The sequence below is a fragment of the Coptis chinensis genome, chromosome 5 (genome assembly GCF_015680905.1).
Source record: "Coptis chinensis isolate HL-2020 chromosome 5, ASM1568090v1, whole genome shotgun sequence".
NCBI classification, from domain to species: domain Eukaryota; kingdom Viridiplantae; phylum Streptophyta; class Magnoliopsida; order Ranunculales; family Ranunculaceae; genus Coptis; species Coptis chinensis.
The window spans coordinates 87,190,371-87,207,298 of NC_141460.1; the positions used below are offsets into that span (position 1 = coordinate 87,190,371).

General features: G+C 36.1%; 1 protein-coding gene across 2 annotated transcripts; it reads left to right on the forward strand.

The window, feature by feature from the left end:
- The first annotated feature begins 2,673 nt into the window (after window positions 1-2,673).
- LOC147499722 (cysteine synthase) lies at window positions 2,674-7,556 on the forward strand. Of its 2 annotated transcripts, none has more exons than XM_086561509.1 (11): window positions 2,674-2,799; window positions 3,102-3,158; window positions 3,252-3,361; window positions 3,430-3,487; window positions 4,217-4,480; window positions 4,564-4,701; window positions 4,825-4,876; window positions 5,852-5,931; window positions 6,454-6,513; window positions 6,849-6,929; window positions 7,245-7,556. In XM_086561509.1, the coding sequence occupies exons 1-11, from the start codon at window positions 2,674-2,676 to the stop codon at window positions 7,335-7,337; spliced, it is 1,119 nt and encodes a 372-aa protein (XP_086417635.1). In that variant the 3' UTR covers window positions 7,338-7,556. The 2 variants fall into 2 exon arrangements, with proteins under 2 accessions (XP_086417635.1, XP_086417636.1); XM_086561510.1 differs by lacking the exon at window positions 2,674-2,799 and adding an exon at window positions 2,820-3,000.
- The last annotated feature ends 9,372 nt before the right edge of the window (window positions 7,557-16,928 follow it).

Here is a 16,928-nt window from a genome sequence, read left to right on the forward strand (position 1 = left end):
GTAACTATTGAAAACCAACTCAATTTTGAAGAAGCCTTCGGATGGGCCGGCAGTGACCACTTGAGATAACAGGTAGCCCATAGCCCCATACTCATTCACAACGTAACCAAAAAAGTTTCAGTGCAGCGAATCCCGTTTAACTGTAACTCTGTAAAGTTATAAAATCGTCCTAAATTAGAGGAGTTTAAATGTTATCTGTTCTTTTTCCTTAATAATCGGGGAAACTTAATCAAGATGAACTTTTCACAAATAATGGTAACAGCCTAACAGAATGAATTGACTAGTTTATTTTGATGATAATGACTTTAATATAAAGTTTATTAGTTGTCCAAAATGAGATTCAAAGCAACTTTAATCCTCTGTTCTAAAGAAGATTTTGTATGAGTGGTCATTAAGAATAAAATGACATTTGAATTATTTGAACGACATCAATTGACAAGTAAGTTATTTGCTCTGGTCGGCCATGGTAGCTTAATTATATCATGTACTACATATTGTGAACGATGTCTTTTTATTCGTAAAGGAACTCTGCCATTTTCTTTTGAAAGCATATTAGCGATGGATTATTATGACTTAGTTAAACCATCCCTACTTTACGTGTTGCTATCGACTGTAAGTCAATTCAAGTACAATAATTAGAATAACTTACCAAAAGCAGAATTAGTATAGACAACATGATACTGTCAGTAGTGCTGCCACTCTTTTAGTTCTCCATACTGATTACTGATTTGATTTGTTATTAGTATATAAAACATAATAGATTGTCTTGTGATGTGATATTGCTATTGCTAATTTGCTATTGCATAAAATAAGCTAGGAATGCAACACGAGGACTTGCTTAGTTCTGATGGAAATCAGCGCATTGGTGTCTATATGATTCCAATCCACGACTTGGAGTTCCTTTTATTTTATTCCCACGAGCATGTTGACTATCACCTTATCTTTTAATTTTTTTTTGTTTTAGTAAAGATAGATCTAAGATTTTCATTTGAATGATGCATTCAATCTTCAGTTTTGTATTGAAGCCAGCAATAATACAAGTCAGAACTTCATCTTTAATAGTTTCCATATTTTTCTGCTCAATTAGAATACTTAGGAAGCCATTTTTCTAGTAGGATGGACTTTGGTGTATTTGAAGAGTCGCATTCAAATTCTAGTTTTATTTATAAGGCTGAGTCCAATGGCTCCCTATCCCTTTAAAAATAGTGTTAAAGTCAATAAAGTAGAACTAAAATCAACAAAATAGAGCTAAAGTCAATATATTTTACTCTCTATCATTATTTTTCTATGTATATATACAAAGGATTCTACTCTTTATCTAGATTTTACTCTCTATTTTAATCAAAGTCTTCGCGAGTCTGTAAAATTTCCTGTCAAGACATTTTTCACTTCCCAGGTTGCTTACATTGTATATTCCTTTTTCCAGGTGGACAAGTGCACAGCAGTTGACCTACATAGGCTCTTGTTTTAATCAAATGAATTTTATTTATTTTTTTGGGGGTAAGTGTGGGAGGGTAATATATTTATCACATGCTCGGCCACACACTGAACAACAGCTCGAAACAATTTCTAGGTTGATCAACAAGACTTCATTCAGTTCGAGGCCAAGACCTCATTCAGTTCGAGCCCAATACTTGAATCAATTTGATATCAAGACCTTAACCACCAAGACCTGAATCAGTTCGATATCAAGACCTAATTAACCAGGTTGATCACCAAGACCTGAATCAATTCGATATCAAGACCTAAATCAATTCGAGATCAAGATCAAGATCTCCTTCAGTTCGTCCAGATATAGAAATACCATTTTTATGACTCTATCAACAATGTTCATTGAAGTCACCAAATAAATGAATGTGACCTGAAGGAAGAGAAGAAGAAAGGTCACCATGAAGACTATAAACATAGGTAAAGTCTCCATGCTCAAAGGAGGATGGGTCTCCACTCTCTACCTCTTCCATCTCCATCTCCATCTTACACTTGGTCTCACCTTGAATTACGTCTGATTTGATTCCAATTAACTGGAGAACTGGATACGTAGGTAGCTCACATAAACCTGAGTTCAGTCAAAGACCTGATTCAATCCCACTTTCCTATCTATATACGTAGGCAACTCACATAGACATGAGTTCAGTCAAAGACCTAATTCCCTGTCACCAAATAAAGCCTTTACAGTAAGCTTACACCTTTTCAATTCAAGGATCATAATTACAAATTTTGAATCATCCTCCATAGAAACATGCCTAGATCAGTACCAGGAAAATGCTAGGTAGTACATTAGCACTGTAAACGTGTAATTAAGAATGCAACTTATATGTACCTGGGAAAATCTTGGGGCATAGCTTAAATAAAGCAGAAGGATTCCTCGGCCACAAATTTCCAGATTTTCGTGACGTTAATGTGGTAAGAAAATATTCATAACACACCTCTTCCAGATCACAGATATGAAACGCAGTAGATACTCCTCAATTTAATTCTCTATGCCTGCTAGTGTCTATACTGGCATACTCTGACAATATTTCATCAGTCCCTTTCTAAGCAACAAGTTTAGTAAATGACAAGTAACGTGACTTGAAAGTAATTGACAATTTTTAAGTACAACAATAGAAAAATATGCATTTTTCAACTCTATATTGTGAATTGTCACCACCTTATCTCTCTACACCTTGTTCGATGATTCTCAAGAGTCATTTGACTTCAAACAAATATAAATGTCATCGAGTGTGGTCAATAATAACAAGGAATAATTTTGCAAAAGCATCAAACAAATGCTTATATGATAGTTGTGTAACAAAAAAAGTAAGCCATACCATTTCCTATTTCTGCCGATTTAATAATACTATCCATACACAAAAGATAAGGACTAAATATAAAAAGCCAAATTTGATTTTTCAACATAATTGATTGGCCGATATATATTTAAGACGGCACTTGTATTATTTCTATATTCTATATAAATAAATCGTTTTTTTCTTTCCTTCAACTTTCTCTCTGTCAAAGGTGAAGAAGAAAAAAGAAACCATTTTTTTCCCATACATTCATCTTATCATTCACATACTTGTTGTTTTATTGTTTTTCTTTTGTGTTCTCATTGGTTTCAGTTATTTAAGAACAAGATGGTGGAAGAGAAGTCATTTATTGCTAAAGATGTTACTGAAGTAAGTTTTTTTTTTTTTATATATATCATCATTTTGTTCTTTGATAGATTGTTTTGTTTGAGATTGATTGATTGTATGTTTGTGTTTGAACAGTTGATTGGTAACACCCCTTTGGTTTATTTGAACAATGTAACTGAAGGATGTGTTGGCCGAGTTGCGGCAAAGTTGGAGATGATGGAACCTTGCTCTAGTGTTAAGGATAGGTATTGGATTTACTTGTTTATTTGGGAATTGGAAATGATATTTTATCTTTACTTTGTTTTCATTGCAGGATTGGTTATAGTATGATTAAGGATGCAGAGGAGAAGGGGCTTATTACTCCTGGGGAGGTTAGTTAGCTTTTCATGTTAAGAATATTGGTATAGTGAATACGAAAATATGTTGTTTTTCTTCCTCTCCTCTCCTCTGTATGGGGTGTTAATATTAATGTTTCTTGAAACGTTTTTTCAGTTATGAATGACCCTTTTCGTAGTCGCTGGGGACCAGTTATTATGTCAAGCAGAAATAGTTGGGGTGTTATTTACTGCCCAAGGAAGACAAGTAGCAGTAAACACTGTTCACTGGAATTAGTTGTTCCGATTGAGTCTTATCCTTTTCAAACAAATGTGGTGTTTAAAGTTCCATATGTATAACTAGCAGATCACAGATTTGGCTGACTGGGCATTGACTTCATAAATTTTGGTTTGGTTGGATATGTTCAGAGATTGCAGGATTAGGTTTTCGAAAGTGGAATATAAGCAGATAATTTGGCAATATAGGCTCTAGTAAACCTCAAGTAACTGTAAATAATCTGTGTGGATGGAAATCGAATGATAAAATTGGTAATTCAAGAAGAATTTCAAGCTTGTATTATGTTTCAAAGAAAATAAGTGTTTACGCTGATCAATTTATAACTGATTGCAATATTGAGGCAGAGTATCTAGGCTTAACTAGTTTTTAAAACTCACAAATTATAATTTTGGGTACATTATGTTATTATATATGAAACATCACCTATCATTGAGCCAATGAGTGGTAATGCTGGAGGTAAACTGACTTATTTACTTACTTTGTTGTAGAGTGTCCTCATTGAGCCAACAAGTGGTAATACTGGAATAGGGTTGGCATTCATGGCTGCAGCTAAAAACTACAAACTCATCATTACCATGCCAGCTTCAATGAGTCTTGAAAGGAGAATCATTCTGCGAGCTTTTGGAGCTGAGTTGGTTCTCACTGATCCAGCCAGGGGAATGAAAGGAGCTGTTCAGAAAGCAGAGGAGATATTGGCAAAGACACCAAATGCTTACATTCTTCAGCAATTTGAGAATCCTGCAAACCCAAAGGTAAACTTTGAGTTTGATGTTTTATGCATGTGAGCTAGTTGGGTAATAATGTTTGGATATGAGAACTTTCTTTTCTTTTGTAGATTCATTATGAGACCACTGGACCAGAGATCTGGAAGGGCTCCGGTGGGAAAGTTGGTGGGTTTGTTTCGGGGATTGGAACTGGTGGTACAGTAACAGGTGCAGGGAAATACCTGAAAGAGCAAAACCCTGATTTGAAGGTGAGCTTGATATATTTAATGAAGATAGCATTGTATACTATTCTGGATGCACAGCCATGCTTTTCATGATAAGTTATGTTATCTATAGGACGTCTTACTAATTGGATGTTTGTCTTTTTTCAGATCTATGGAGTGGAACCTGTTGAAAGTGCAGTTTTATCTGGTGGAAAGCCTGGTGAGGAATTTTTTTTTACTTTTAGATTCTGTTTCTGTATGCCATTATTTTCGATTTTATATTTTGTAATGCAAGTATGACCATATCATATTTCATATTTGCATTTTTTGGGATGAATGTTGCAATTAAGAAGCATATGCATGTCAATCGGAATGCCTTCTTTCCTACTAGCAAATTGTTTGTTCGGTTAGTTTGAATAGGAGCAAATAAGTATCTTGGTTCTGGATTGATTTTTTTTATGATGTTGTATAGACATCAGGACATGAATTTTGGGAGGATAGAAGACTTGGAATTCTCTGAATCCTGGGACAGGACAATTGCGTACCACTGTTTTCTAAAACCAGAATTTAGGATAAGATCAACTGCCACCGCTCCAACTCCAAACTTTAAAAGTGGTCATTTTTTGGTTAGTTTTGTTGTTTATAGTATCAGTGATTCAAATATTGAAGTATACAAAAGTTGAACCAAGTTCAACCTATTTTAGGATTTGAAATGTGTATATGTATAGGAGTGTCTCCATATAGTCACTCAAGCTCGGGTGATTCGGATAAACTTTACAAATTTCTGGTGTCTTTGCTACTTTCTAGACGTTGTGATATTGTCTGGTGGGATGGACAGCAGATTTTTAATTGTGTATCTTACATATTTAACAGAGTAAACAATATGGTTCCTTTCATTTTTTATGTTGATCATCAAAAATAAAAATAAAAATGAAAATCCTGCTTATAAAGTCAAAGAACTCTTAATACATTTATGTCAATTTATCCAACAAAGAAAAGGGAAAATAAAATATAGGAAAAAGGTATGCACCTACACATCTGTATGCACGCATAAGAATGCAGTAAGTCTCAGTGTGCATGTAAAGTAACTTTGCAAATTTGGACGCACTATTTATTGATTGCAATTCAGTACGAGGTATTCTTTTCTTGTCACATCTGATTGATTTCTGACGCTAGGTATATTTAAATGTTATAGGTCCACACAAGATCCAGGGCATTGGTGCTGGATTTATTCCTGGTGTTCTGGAAGTCAATCTTATTGATGAAGTTATTCAAGTAAGTTTCTGATAGTCTAGATTAATAGAACAAATATAGATAAATGAAATGTATCGTAGTCTGTATGTTTTGTGAATGGACACAGTTACGTGTGTGATTTCAAAGTAGATCTACCAATTTCAGTGTATTCTCTTATGTGCCCAGTGAGTCCTAGCTTAGGTCTTCATTCATGAGCAGTTAGAATAGTTCATAATTTGTAGCAATTAATGACTCCTCCAAGTTACCAATGAAGAGGGTGTTACCGTGTTAGTGCAAGAACCTCCCATCCCCATCTTTTTGTTGAAGAGAACTGCAGTGTCAGTGTTATATTTGAAAGAAATAACAGGAAATGAAGCCAAAAACAGAAAAGAAATAACAAGTGGTGAAGCAATTGAAATACGTTGTAGTATAAAACCTTTAGTCTAGGCGGTTCTGTTTTGTGAAGATGTACTCCGTTTTGGGCCTTAATTATCTGTTGATGCTATTAGTTCTGAATCATTCCACTTTTTAATAATATCCTATTTTTGTTGTTATAATTCACAGATATCAAGTGATGAAGCAATTGAAACTGCAAAGCTCCTTGCCTTGAAAGAAGGGTTATTGGTAAGTCAACAAATTTACTGAAATTCCATTAATCAGCATGTCAGAGCACCCATAAATCCATAATTCTCCTTGGTAACCCACTTTTTAGTGGAAGAGCTTTTGGTGAAGAATTCTTCCATAAAGTTTCCCATAAAGATTGTTGTTGACGGTGGGAAAAAAATTCCTTGTTTGCTCGTACTCATGAAATTTTCTACTAAAAAGTGTTTTCCAAGGAAACATTACCTTGCGCAAGACACTGACAGCAATTTGCAGACAAACAGCATGTGTCATTTGTCCTTTTGTTTGTATGTTAATCCTATATCTATCAATTCTGATGGTGAGAATATGGATGACAGGTTGGAATTTCATCTGGGGCTGCCGCTGCTGCCGCAATAAAGGTTGCTAAGAAGCCTGAAAATGCAGGAAAACTCATAGTTGTAAGTTCAATAATCTTGGATTTGTTATGTACATCTTTGCACATTTGGGGCGTACTTCTTGTTATCTTCTAGAGTATCTGAAATTGGAGCATAAAGTTTCTAGGATTCCCGCATTAAAGATTCTCACCCAGTCAAATTTTGTTAAACTTCCAATTGGAAATTTTTGGGACCATTGTGTGGTACCATTGGTAGTGAATTCCACTCCCAAATCTCTTGCACTTTCCCGTGTAACTATTCTATTACATCCAGTTTTCGTCTTCTCGCCATTTGCTCTATTGATCGTCATTTCTCCATCTCTTATGTACGTATCTACAGGTTGTATTCCCTAGCTTTGGAGAGCGTTATCTATCTTCCGTGTTGTTCGAGTCTGTGAGGCGGGAGGCTGAAAACATGGTTTTTGAGCCCTAAGAATTTTCCACAAGTACATTGACCGAAGATTCTCCGTGCTGTTTGATACATTTGCGTAGAAATGGCTTTCTAGCAAAAGGTTTAGGTTGTTGTAGTCATTTTAATGTGCTTGTGTTACTGTGAACGGAATAATGTGCTCGTAAAACCTATCTGTTATTTCACCATAAAATTGCAGATATCTGTTTAGTATATAGTGATACAGGGAAATTTGTTCTAAAAGAGGGTTTACAGAAACCACTTTAATATGTGCCGGTGATCTCATAGGTCTAGGTACTGTATTTATGTTTCCAGAGAAAATAGCGCTCTCTGCGTTTCCTTGGCAGTGTTTACCATGAAGTTAGTTTGCATGGTAAAGAATGATATGCCATTTAGTTTGCAAAGAAAAAGCGTGCCGATTTGAAGGACATTCCCAAGCACAAAACCATGTAAATGTGTAAAACAAAAGATGGAATTTTAAAATAATTGGACAACCATCTTATGGTGCAGTTTGATTGTTTCTGGCAGATAGCAATGCTCGTTAATTTGCACAATTCTCGTGATTATCACTTTTGACACTCAGCACTACATTGCTCGAATTTTAGGAAGCAAGAACATCTGAAGTATGTTCCGAACTGGGGAAATGGTGTAGTGGTAGAAACTAGAAACAGATGGCTAGGACCAACTGTTTTTTTAAAGCTAGTTATGATCATTTAATCGCATGGGTAAACTGTTTTTAAAACTTCTTATTTCTCCTTTTTACCATTTTATTTGTAACTGCCAATTTCTTCTACAAATAAATAATGCATCTACAAATAAATAATGCAAAAATCTAATGTGCGTAGGCTGTACCTCATCAGGCAAGGGTGCGTGTGTATTGCTCCAAGATATACTGCAATCAAATAATACAATTGTCTTATAAAAAAAAACCATTTGTCTTTTCACAATTTCACAATTTGAATTACATCAAGCTTAAACATGTTATTCAAAATTATCAGAAATACATTTTAAATTGTTAAAGCTGTATTGAAATTAGTTGTAATCAACATACATTTTTTCCGTTTTTGAAGTAGATGTTTTCCACATTGTTTTGGTCTCTCCAAAAATTCATCTCACTTTTAATTAGAATTTTGTAGATTTCGGATGAATTTTAGTTATTTTAATTAACCCACTATTCTTTTGGTAACTAATTTAGTACTTATTTTTTTTTTTTGTTGATAGTTGGTTTTTTTAGTTGGGACTAATAAAAGAGATCAAAATTGTAAAAGTCAGTCTGAAATTTGAGACAGATGTCAAATTTTAATTTTTATAGAGGAAAAACCAAAAAAAAAGTTTGTTATTTCCTTTAAACTTAAATTTTTTGCATCTGTGTACCTATACCCAATTTTCTGCATCTAATATTGGAAGGGCGTACCAAATTACCAATTACTAAGGGCTGTTATTTTTCTGGAGACGGTCTTCGGCGTTAGAGAGATCGTCTTGATAGAAAGTCAAGTCAGGCATTTGAAAATGTCAAGCTTTGTAATAAGAAGCATTTCTGAATTTAAGTATGGTCGAAGAACTTGTTGGAATTGTAATAGATCTCCGCATCATCATAATATGAAGTTCAACTTGTCTAACAATTTTATGACACAGTGAAGGGGGTTAGGCATTTGCTGGTTCAGGAAACTCAAACTCCCCACCAACCTATTAGTAGAAATGGATGCAAAGGCTATCATCGATTTTTTGGAGGGAAAGAATGCAAGCTTGTCTTGGAAATCAGAAAACATCCTCAGTGATGTAGCCGCTATTATATCATCTTTCAAGTCTGTAAAGTTACATTTTGTATTAAGAAGTGCAAATACTATAGCACATAGGTTAGCCTCTAATGGTCTGAACTCCTGCAACACAGATTGGTTATCCACTCCTCCACCATGGCTTGCTAAGGCACTCGAGGAAGAAAATCTTTTGTAACCACCCTATGTTATATTAATATATTATATTGATTACCAAAAAAAAAGGGTTAACTAGTATTACCCCCCACTAGATGAGCCAATTAGGATTTTCCCCCCACTAGATGAGAAATTAGGGTCTCCCCCCTAAATACACACAAAAAAAAGTCAAAGTGGGTTGACCAAATTTTTTTTGTATGTATTTAGGGGGGAGACCTTAATTTCCCATCTAAGGGAAAAATCTCATCTAATTGGCTCATCAGGGGGACCCAAAAAAAAAAGGAGGGGGTTAGGCAAACCTTTGGCCTCAATTTGTAGAAATTCAAGTTCTTATATACTAGTATACTGTATGGCAGTGGGGAATGAGCGGAGCTGCGGGGAGAGAGAGAGTTGGGTGAAGGAAAAAGGGTATTGGGGGCAAAGAAAAAATGAGAGAGAAGTTGATGACAGACAGACAGAAACCAACCAACTTGATTTTTGTCCGCATACCCCCCCTTCTGCCAAGATCATTCGCTCCGCTCACTCGATTAACATTGGCATCCTCTTCCATAATAGTACCTATAAAACTTTACGTTAAGAGGGAGTTATGCTCTACAAATTCAGGTTTATTGAATAAGGATTTCGCCAACATATCTACAGCTCGATTTTCTTCTCTAAAGCAATGCATTGTGGAGATCTCTGCACTGTGTTGCCAGAAACAAAAGCCCTCATTGTTAAGTATGGAACCTGATCATCACGTGGTTAGTTTCCAAATTGGAATTGGAAACATGGACCCGCCATCACTTCTTCTCCTAAACGGTGATGAACAAATAAATTGGTTTTGGAAACCAATTACTACTTTGGTTCCTCACGTTCTCTATAAATACCTCACAGAATTTGAGAATTAATATGACACAACTAAGAGAGCTCATAGTGTACGGGGCGCGTAGTGAGTAAACTGAGTACATTATTAGAGCAATAATTAGTGTAAGGCAATAGCCAAATTTGTGAGTGCATTGTGATAGTGTAATAACATAAATTTGTGAGTGCCAAAAGTGTGTGCGTGTGAGAGAGAGATTGGTGTTTGTGTGAGGCTCATGACATTGTAAACAACTCTTTGATTATAGTGGATTTTGGTGCGTTTGTGGACGTAGGCAATTGCCAAACCACGTAGGTTCCTTATGTTCGTTTATTCTTTGTTCTTTCATTATTGCTTTGGTGGTTGTATTGGTGCTCTTGTTTTGTCATTGATTCCAAGATTTTGAGAATAATTGTCATTAGTCGGGATTACTGTGATCTCTAATTCATAACAATTGGTATCAGAGCGTGGTTTGTGAATCGAATTACTGAAGGTGTTTGAAGAAATTCTTAAGTGGTGAACTCCACCGTTGTTTGACACAAAGTGTTTGAAGAAATTTCTTGAGTGATCGAAGATTACTCCACCGTAGTTTGGTTTAAGTGGGAGCAATGACAACCGAGAAGACAACAACCATGGTTGAGAGGTTTGATGGTACAAATTTCGGCTTTTGGCAGATGCAAATAGAGGATTATCTTTATCAGAAAGATCTCTATGAACCGTTGGTAGGAAAGAAGTCTCCAACGATGCAACAAGGAGCATGGGATTTGCTTGATAGAAAAGCATTGGCGACAATCTGATTAAGTTTGTCTAAGTCCATAGCCTTCAACATCAAGAACAAGAATACGACAATGTCTCTCATGAAAGCTCTCTCAAGTATGTATGAACAACCATTTGCGGCGAATAAGGTACATCTTATAACGAAACTCTTTACATTGAGAATGTCTAAGGGAGATTCTTTCAGATAACATCTTAATTTGTTCAATGAGACCAAAGACCAACTTAAGTTAGTTGAGATCACTTTTAGTGATGAGGTGATGGCTTACGCAATTCTTAGGCAGATGCCACCGAGTTGGAAAGCCACAGTTTCTGCAATTAGTGGTTCTTCTGGTAAATCTAAGTTAAAATATGATGAAGTTGTTAGTATGATACTAACCAAGGAGATCCAAAGGCAGTCGGATAGTGCCTCCACTTCAGAGTCTGCATTGATCACAGAGAGTAGATGAATGAGTTCATACAAAGGCCGACATCAGTCAGAACATAGAAAGGGGAGATGGAAATCTTATAGCCTTGATGATGTTGAACAAGAACGTAAAGATACAAGTGATAATTTGTGTTATAATTGTGGCATGCCAGGCCATTACAATTATGAATGTAAAACTTCAAGAAATAATAACAAGAACAAGAATCAAGATGTTAATGTTGTTAAAGTGGATGATGACGCATTGATATGTTCTATGGAGAAGAACAATTGGGAGTCTTAGGTCATAGATTTCGGCGCATCGTTCCATGCTACTTCAAATCGGAAGTTATTTGAGAACTACACCAAAGGTGACCTAGGCAAGGTATTCCTTGGTGATGATCAACCTTGTAACATTGTTGGCAAGGGTGATGTGCAGATCAAGTTGAAAGGGTTTGCATAGAAATTGAGGGATATGAGACATGTCCCTGATTTGAGGAAGAACTTGATTTATGTAGGGCAGTTGGCGGATGAAGGTTATATGACAACCTTTACTAGTAATGCTTGGAAAGTCTCTAAGGGTTCTATGATGGTGGCAAAAGAAAAGAGGAGTGGTACTCTCTATAAGACCATTGATGCATGTGGTTCATTTGCTATTGCGTATAGCAAAGAATATCCGGATGTGTGGCACCGCAGACTTGGTCACGTGAGTGAGAAAAGAATGCAAATCCTTCACTCAATTGGAAAACTACCTATGTTACAGTCGACTAAGTTTGGCTTCTGTGAGAACTGCATTAAAGAACGGAAGCGGGTGAGTTTTCAGAATATAGGTAGAACTCTAAAAACAGAAAAGCTTGAGTTAGTCCATACAGATGTCTAGCGGCCAGCTACAGTCTCCTCCCATGGTAGAAAGTCATATGTTGTGACTTTTATTGATGACCACACGAGAAATGTGTGGGCATATTTCTTGAGACATAAATCTGAGGATTATGGAGTGTTCAGGAAGTGGAATTCCAAGGTTGAAAATGAGACAGACTTGAAAGTAAAAGAGTTGAGATCCGGTAATAGAGGAGAGTACATTGATGGAAGTTTGAGGAATGATTATGCAGATAATGGAATGGAGATGGAATATACTTTGCGAGGGACGCCTCAACTGAACGAGGTGGCAGAGTGTATGAACAGATCACTGACAAAAAGAGCTAAGTAGTGTATGTGTATACTAGCAAGGATGCTCAAGCAGTTCTGGGCAAAGGCCATTAGCATAACAACTTACTTGATCAATAGAGGCCGGACCGGAGTATCATTGCCACGTACTAATAACGGTGTGCCCTAATGCTATGATAAAGCATTAGAGGTTGATGATGCGAGCAAGTGGGAGCTTGCAATGAAGAATGAGATGAAGTCCCTGGTCTCTGATTACACAGTGATATTTTCTCCAGTTGTGAAACTAAATACTACAATGTCACTGTCGAGTATTATTGCAGCAAAATATTTACACCTTGAGCAGTTAGATGTGAAAACTGTCTTCCTCCATGATGTATATGCAGCAATGTGAGTGTTTCATTGAATTGGGTAGAGAGAATATGGTATGCAAGCTAAGAAAGAGCTTCTATAGTTTGACACAAGCCCCCAGGCAGTGGTATATGGTTTGCACGCATCCAGATATTTCTCGATGCGATTGGGAGCCGCGAAGCTTGTGTTGATGGCCAATTGCGGGCAAGCAAAAGATCTTGGGATATGAAGTGGATCTCGCAAGTATCTAAGTGGTACTATTGATGTGAGGGGTAATGTGTACTTGCAAGGTTATGTGGACACAAACTTTGCAGGTGAAGTTGATCGCAGGAAAGACACTACTGATTATGTCTTTATAGTGGGAGCTACTGCAGTGAGTTGGGACTCACAATGGACAAAGACAGTGACTATTGAGAAGCTAAAGTTATGTCTAGCTTCATCAGTTGGTCTTCTAGTTTGAAGATCGTGGATGAAGTGCACCATTATGCATTGGTAATGCATGGAGTTGATTTACTTTGGTTATCAGTCTCCAAGTGGGAGATTGTTAAGTATGGTGCCTAATCACCACGTGGTTAGTTTCCAAATTGGAATTGGAAATATGGACCCGCTAGCACTATTTCTCCTAAACGGTGATGAACAAGTAAATTGGTTTTGGAAACCAATTACTACTTTGGTTCCTCATGTTATCTATAAATACCCCACGGTATTTGAGAATTAATAAGACACAACTAAGAGAGCTCAAGTGTACGGGGTGCATAGTGAGTATGCTGAGTACATTATTGGAGTAATAATTAGTGTAAGGCAATAGCCAAATTTGTGAGTGCATTGTGATAGTGCAATAACATAAATTTGTGAGTGCCAAAAGTGTGCATGTGAGAGAGAGATTGGTGTTTGTGTGAGGCTCGTGACATTGTAAACAACTCTTTGATTATAGTGGATTTTGGTGTGTTTGTGGACATAGGCAATTGCCAAACCACGTAAGTTCCTTGTGTTCATTTATTCTTTGTTTTTTCATTATTGCTTTAGTGGTTGTATTGGTGCTCTTTATTTTGTCATTGATTCCAAGATCTTGAGGATAATTGTTGTTAGTCGGGATTACTGTGATCTCTAATTCCTAACACTCATCTTAACAGTAGACACAATTTTAAGACGGTACCATGGTGGAGGGGCAATAGTATTAAGAATGAGCACTATATTATCAGCGTCTAAGTTCAATAGCAGTTAATTCAAGTATGCTTGCTAGATGTACACATAACATCCTTGAAGCCATGCATAAAATGCCTTTACTTTATTACTCAATATCTGTTATTATTAGGTTTGATAGCGAATTTGTGAACATACGTCCACGGGACAAGTGAATCTGATTCGTCCACGTCAGCAGCCATACATTACATGGACCAGCCACATATGCTTTGATTTTTCCACTTATTCTTTTATCTTAACAAAATGAAAAGGTGAAAAAAAAAATTGAACAGATAAAAATCAAAATCAAAAGTAAATAAAAGCAGAAACAAAAAGAGTTTTCAGTTATGAATTTTCCTACTGTTCATCTTCTAATTAGTTTTGTGTCCGACCGAAACTTGCTCAACACAGACATCAATCTTTCCATGGCATCATAAATAAATCACTATAAGTTGAATTTTGTTCGAAGTGGAATTGATGTTTTTCATCAAAAAAATTCCAATCCCTTTAATTATAGCGTAAATCAAAGTTGTTGTGAGATTGTGGGAACAAATAACCTAATTTTTTTTTCTAGGAAAAATTATTTCTTGAAATTTGATAAAAACTTGAAAATTAGCAAAATTTCAAGATTCAACCTTTCAAAAAGATTTAGTAAATAGCAAGAAATCCCATTTTGAAATTTTGTTAAATGTTAAAAGTTTAAACAAGACGTCCATTTCGCGGCATATTTCGTTGTTCACAGCTTCATCGGGTCTTTTTTGTGTTTTTGGTAAAGCGTGATTAGAATTGGCCAAAGGGATTGTAAAGAAGATGAACAGTAGCTGGTTCAAAAAGTGTATGGCAGATGAGGTGGACGAATTAGGTTCCGTTGTCCCGTGGACAACATTTCCTTGTATGTCCACAAATTCGCTCTAATTAGGTTTTCTATGAAAACATAACGAAACAAAAGTAGGGAAAGGTGGTCGACAATGCGTCATAGAACTTTTCAGATGTAAGGTCGGTACCGGTGAACAAAATTTATTATGTGACCTCTTTTTAAGTCAACCCTAGTCATTATAATGTGTTTTGACTATGGGGACAAAGCTGAAAAGGACAAAATTCCAAAATAACGAACCAAAAAACCCACCCTTATTTCAAAAACACTCTCAAGGACAATAGTTGACGTTTGTCCAAAAAAGACAATAGTACCCTGGTATGCACAGGTGTCGGTGCATACCTTAGGTATGCACAGACTTAAGTGCATACCAAACATCACAAAGAAAATAGTATGCATAAGTGTCAGTGCATACCACCTCTTGGTATGTGAGGTATGCACAGACATCAGTACATACCAAGCATCAAAAAGAAAATGGTATGCACAAGTGTCAGTGCATACCACCTTTTGGTATGCGAGGTATGTACAGACGTTAGTGCATACCAAACATCACAAAGAAAATTGCATGCACAAGTGTCAGTGCATACCACCTCTTGGTATGTAAGGTATGCACAGACGTCAGTGCATACCAAACATCACAAAGAAAATAGTATGCACAAGTGTCAATGCATCCACCTCTTAGTATGCGAAGTATGCACAGATGTCAGTGCATACCAAACATAGAAGGGTAAAATTGGAAAGAGTAAAAAAAAGTCAAGTCTGTCCTTATTAATAATTAAAACGTGAAATCTGGTTTTTCTAGTAATTATAAGCCAAAAAATGTCCTTATCAATGGTTTCAAAACCCAGTTGTCCTAGACTATGATTAAAATTGGAAATTGGACCTTTTGGCTTATTTCCTTACTGCCAGACAATACATTTTCACACTTAATATTAATGAATTTCATATTTAGAGGAGTAGGGTATAATTTTTAGGACAGTCGTATACTGATAATGTATCCGATCCCGAACTCATAAATCGCGTATGCTGAGTAGAAAACAACGTACGTATCCTTAGTGTTGTGCAAGATACTGTTAGAGTGTTAGAGCATCTTTAATGGTGAGACCTCTTGAATACCAAACAAAAAAACACACAAAAAAAAAAACAAAAAAAAACAAAACAAAATTGGAGCCGATTTGGTGTTTAGTTTGGTGTTGTATCAAATGTACATCGCAGTGTTTCGAACACCGTGTGGGCAAAAACACCTTCTCATTTCTGGACAAAATAAAGCTTCTATTGTGGCTTTTTCTGTCGTGGTGTTCCGAAAGCAACGACTATGTTGGGCTTTATTTGGCGTGGTTTTGGAAACACCGCAACGTACATTTGGTGATCACTTTTTGATATTTCCACTGAAGTTGTTTGGTATTTATTTGGTTTGGTAAAAAAAAATTGGTATTTTTCAGGTCTCACTATTAGGATGAGTCCAATGGTTTTGGACTATTTATCCTTATTCTTCAATTTAACAGTGTTTTACAGATATAGATAACGAAAATGGGTCCAATGGTTTTACAGGTGTAGAATGAAAACCTCAACAAACCACTCTACTTCATCTGGCTCAGAATGCAAATAAAGAAAAAATTAATAAAGTAAGTCATACCACTCCACTTTAACTGGCATGGAATAGAAAAGTAAGTCATACCACTCCATTTGAATAGGCGCGGAATAGAAAATAAGTCATACCACTCCACTTGAAATGAGACGGAGTGTTCTCTGTATTTCAATAATATTCCCTATATATAGAGAGTAAATTTCAGATAGAGAGTGAGAACCTCTACTTTGGCTTCCACTTTTAGGGGTATAAAGAACCATTGGACTTAGCATTAAAAGATGCTCTTATTTAGTACTTAATAGCTGGCCTAGCTAGCAAGATTTTCTGATTTCATATACATACTGTATTGTATGGACTGTATAATAGATAGCCCAAGCATTTGTTCGAGATTTAAATCTTTGAAACGTTATTCTTGTGACCAGCTGCTCTGCAACATAATTTTCAACTGACCGGCCATTATATATAACAACAATTTAGTAGGATTTGGAATTTTGTAAAAGGCAGAATAAAAGA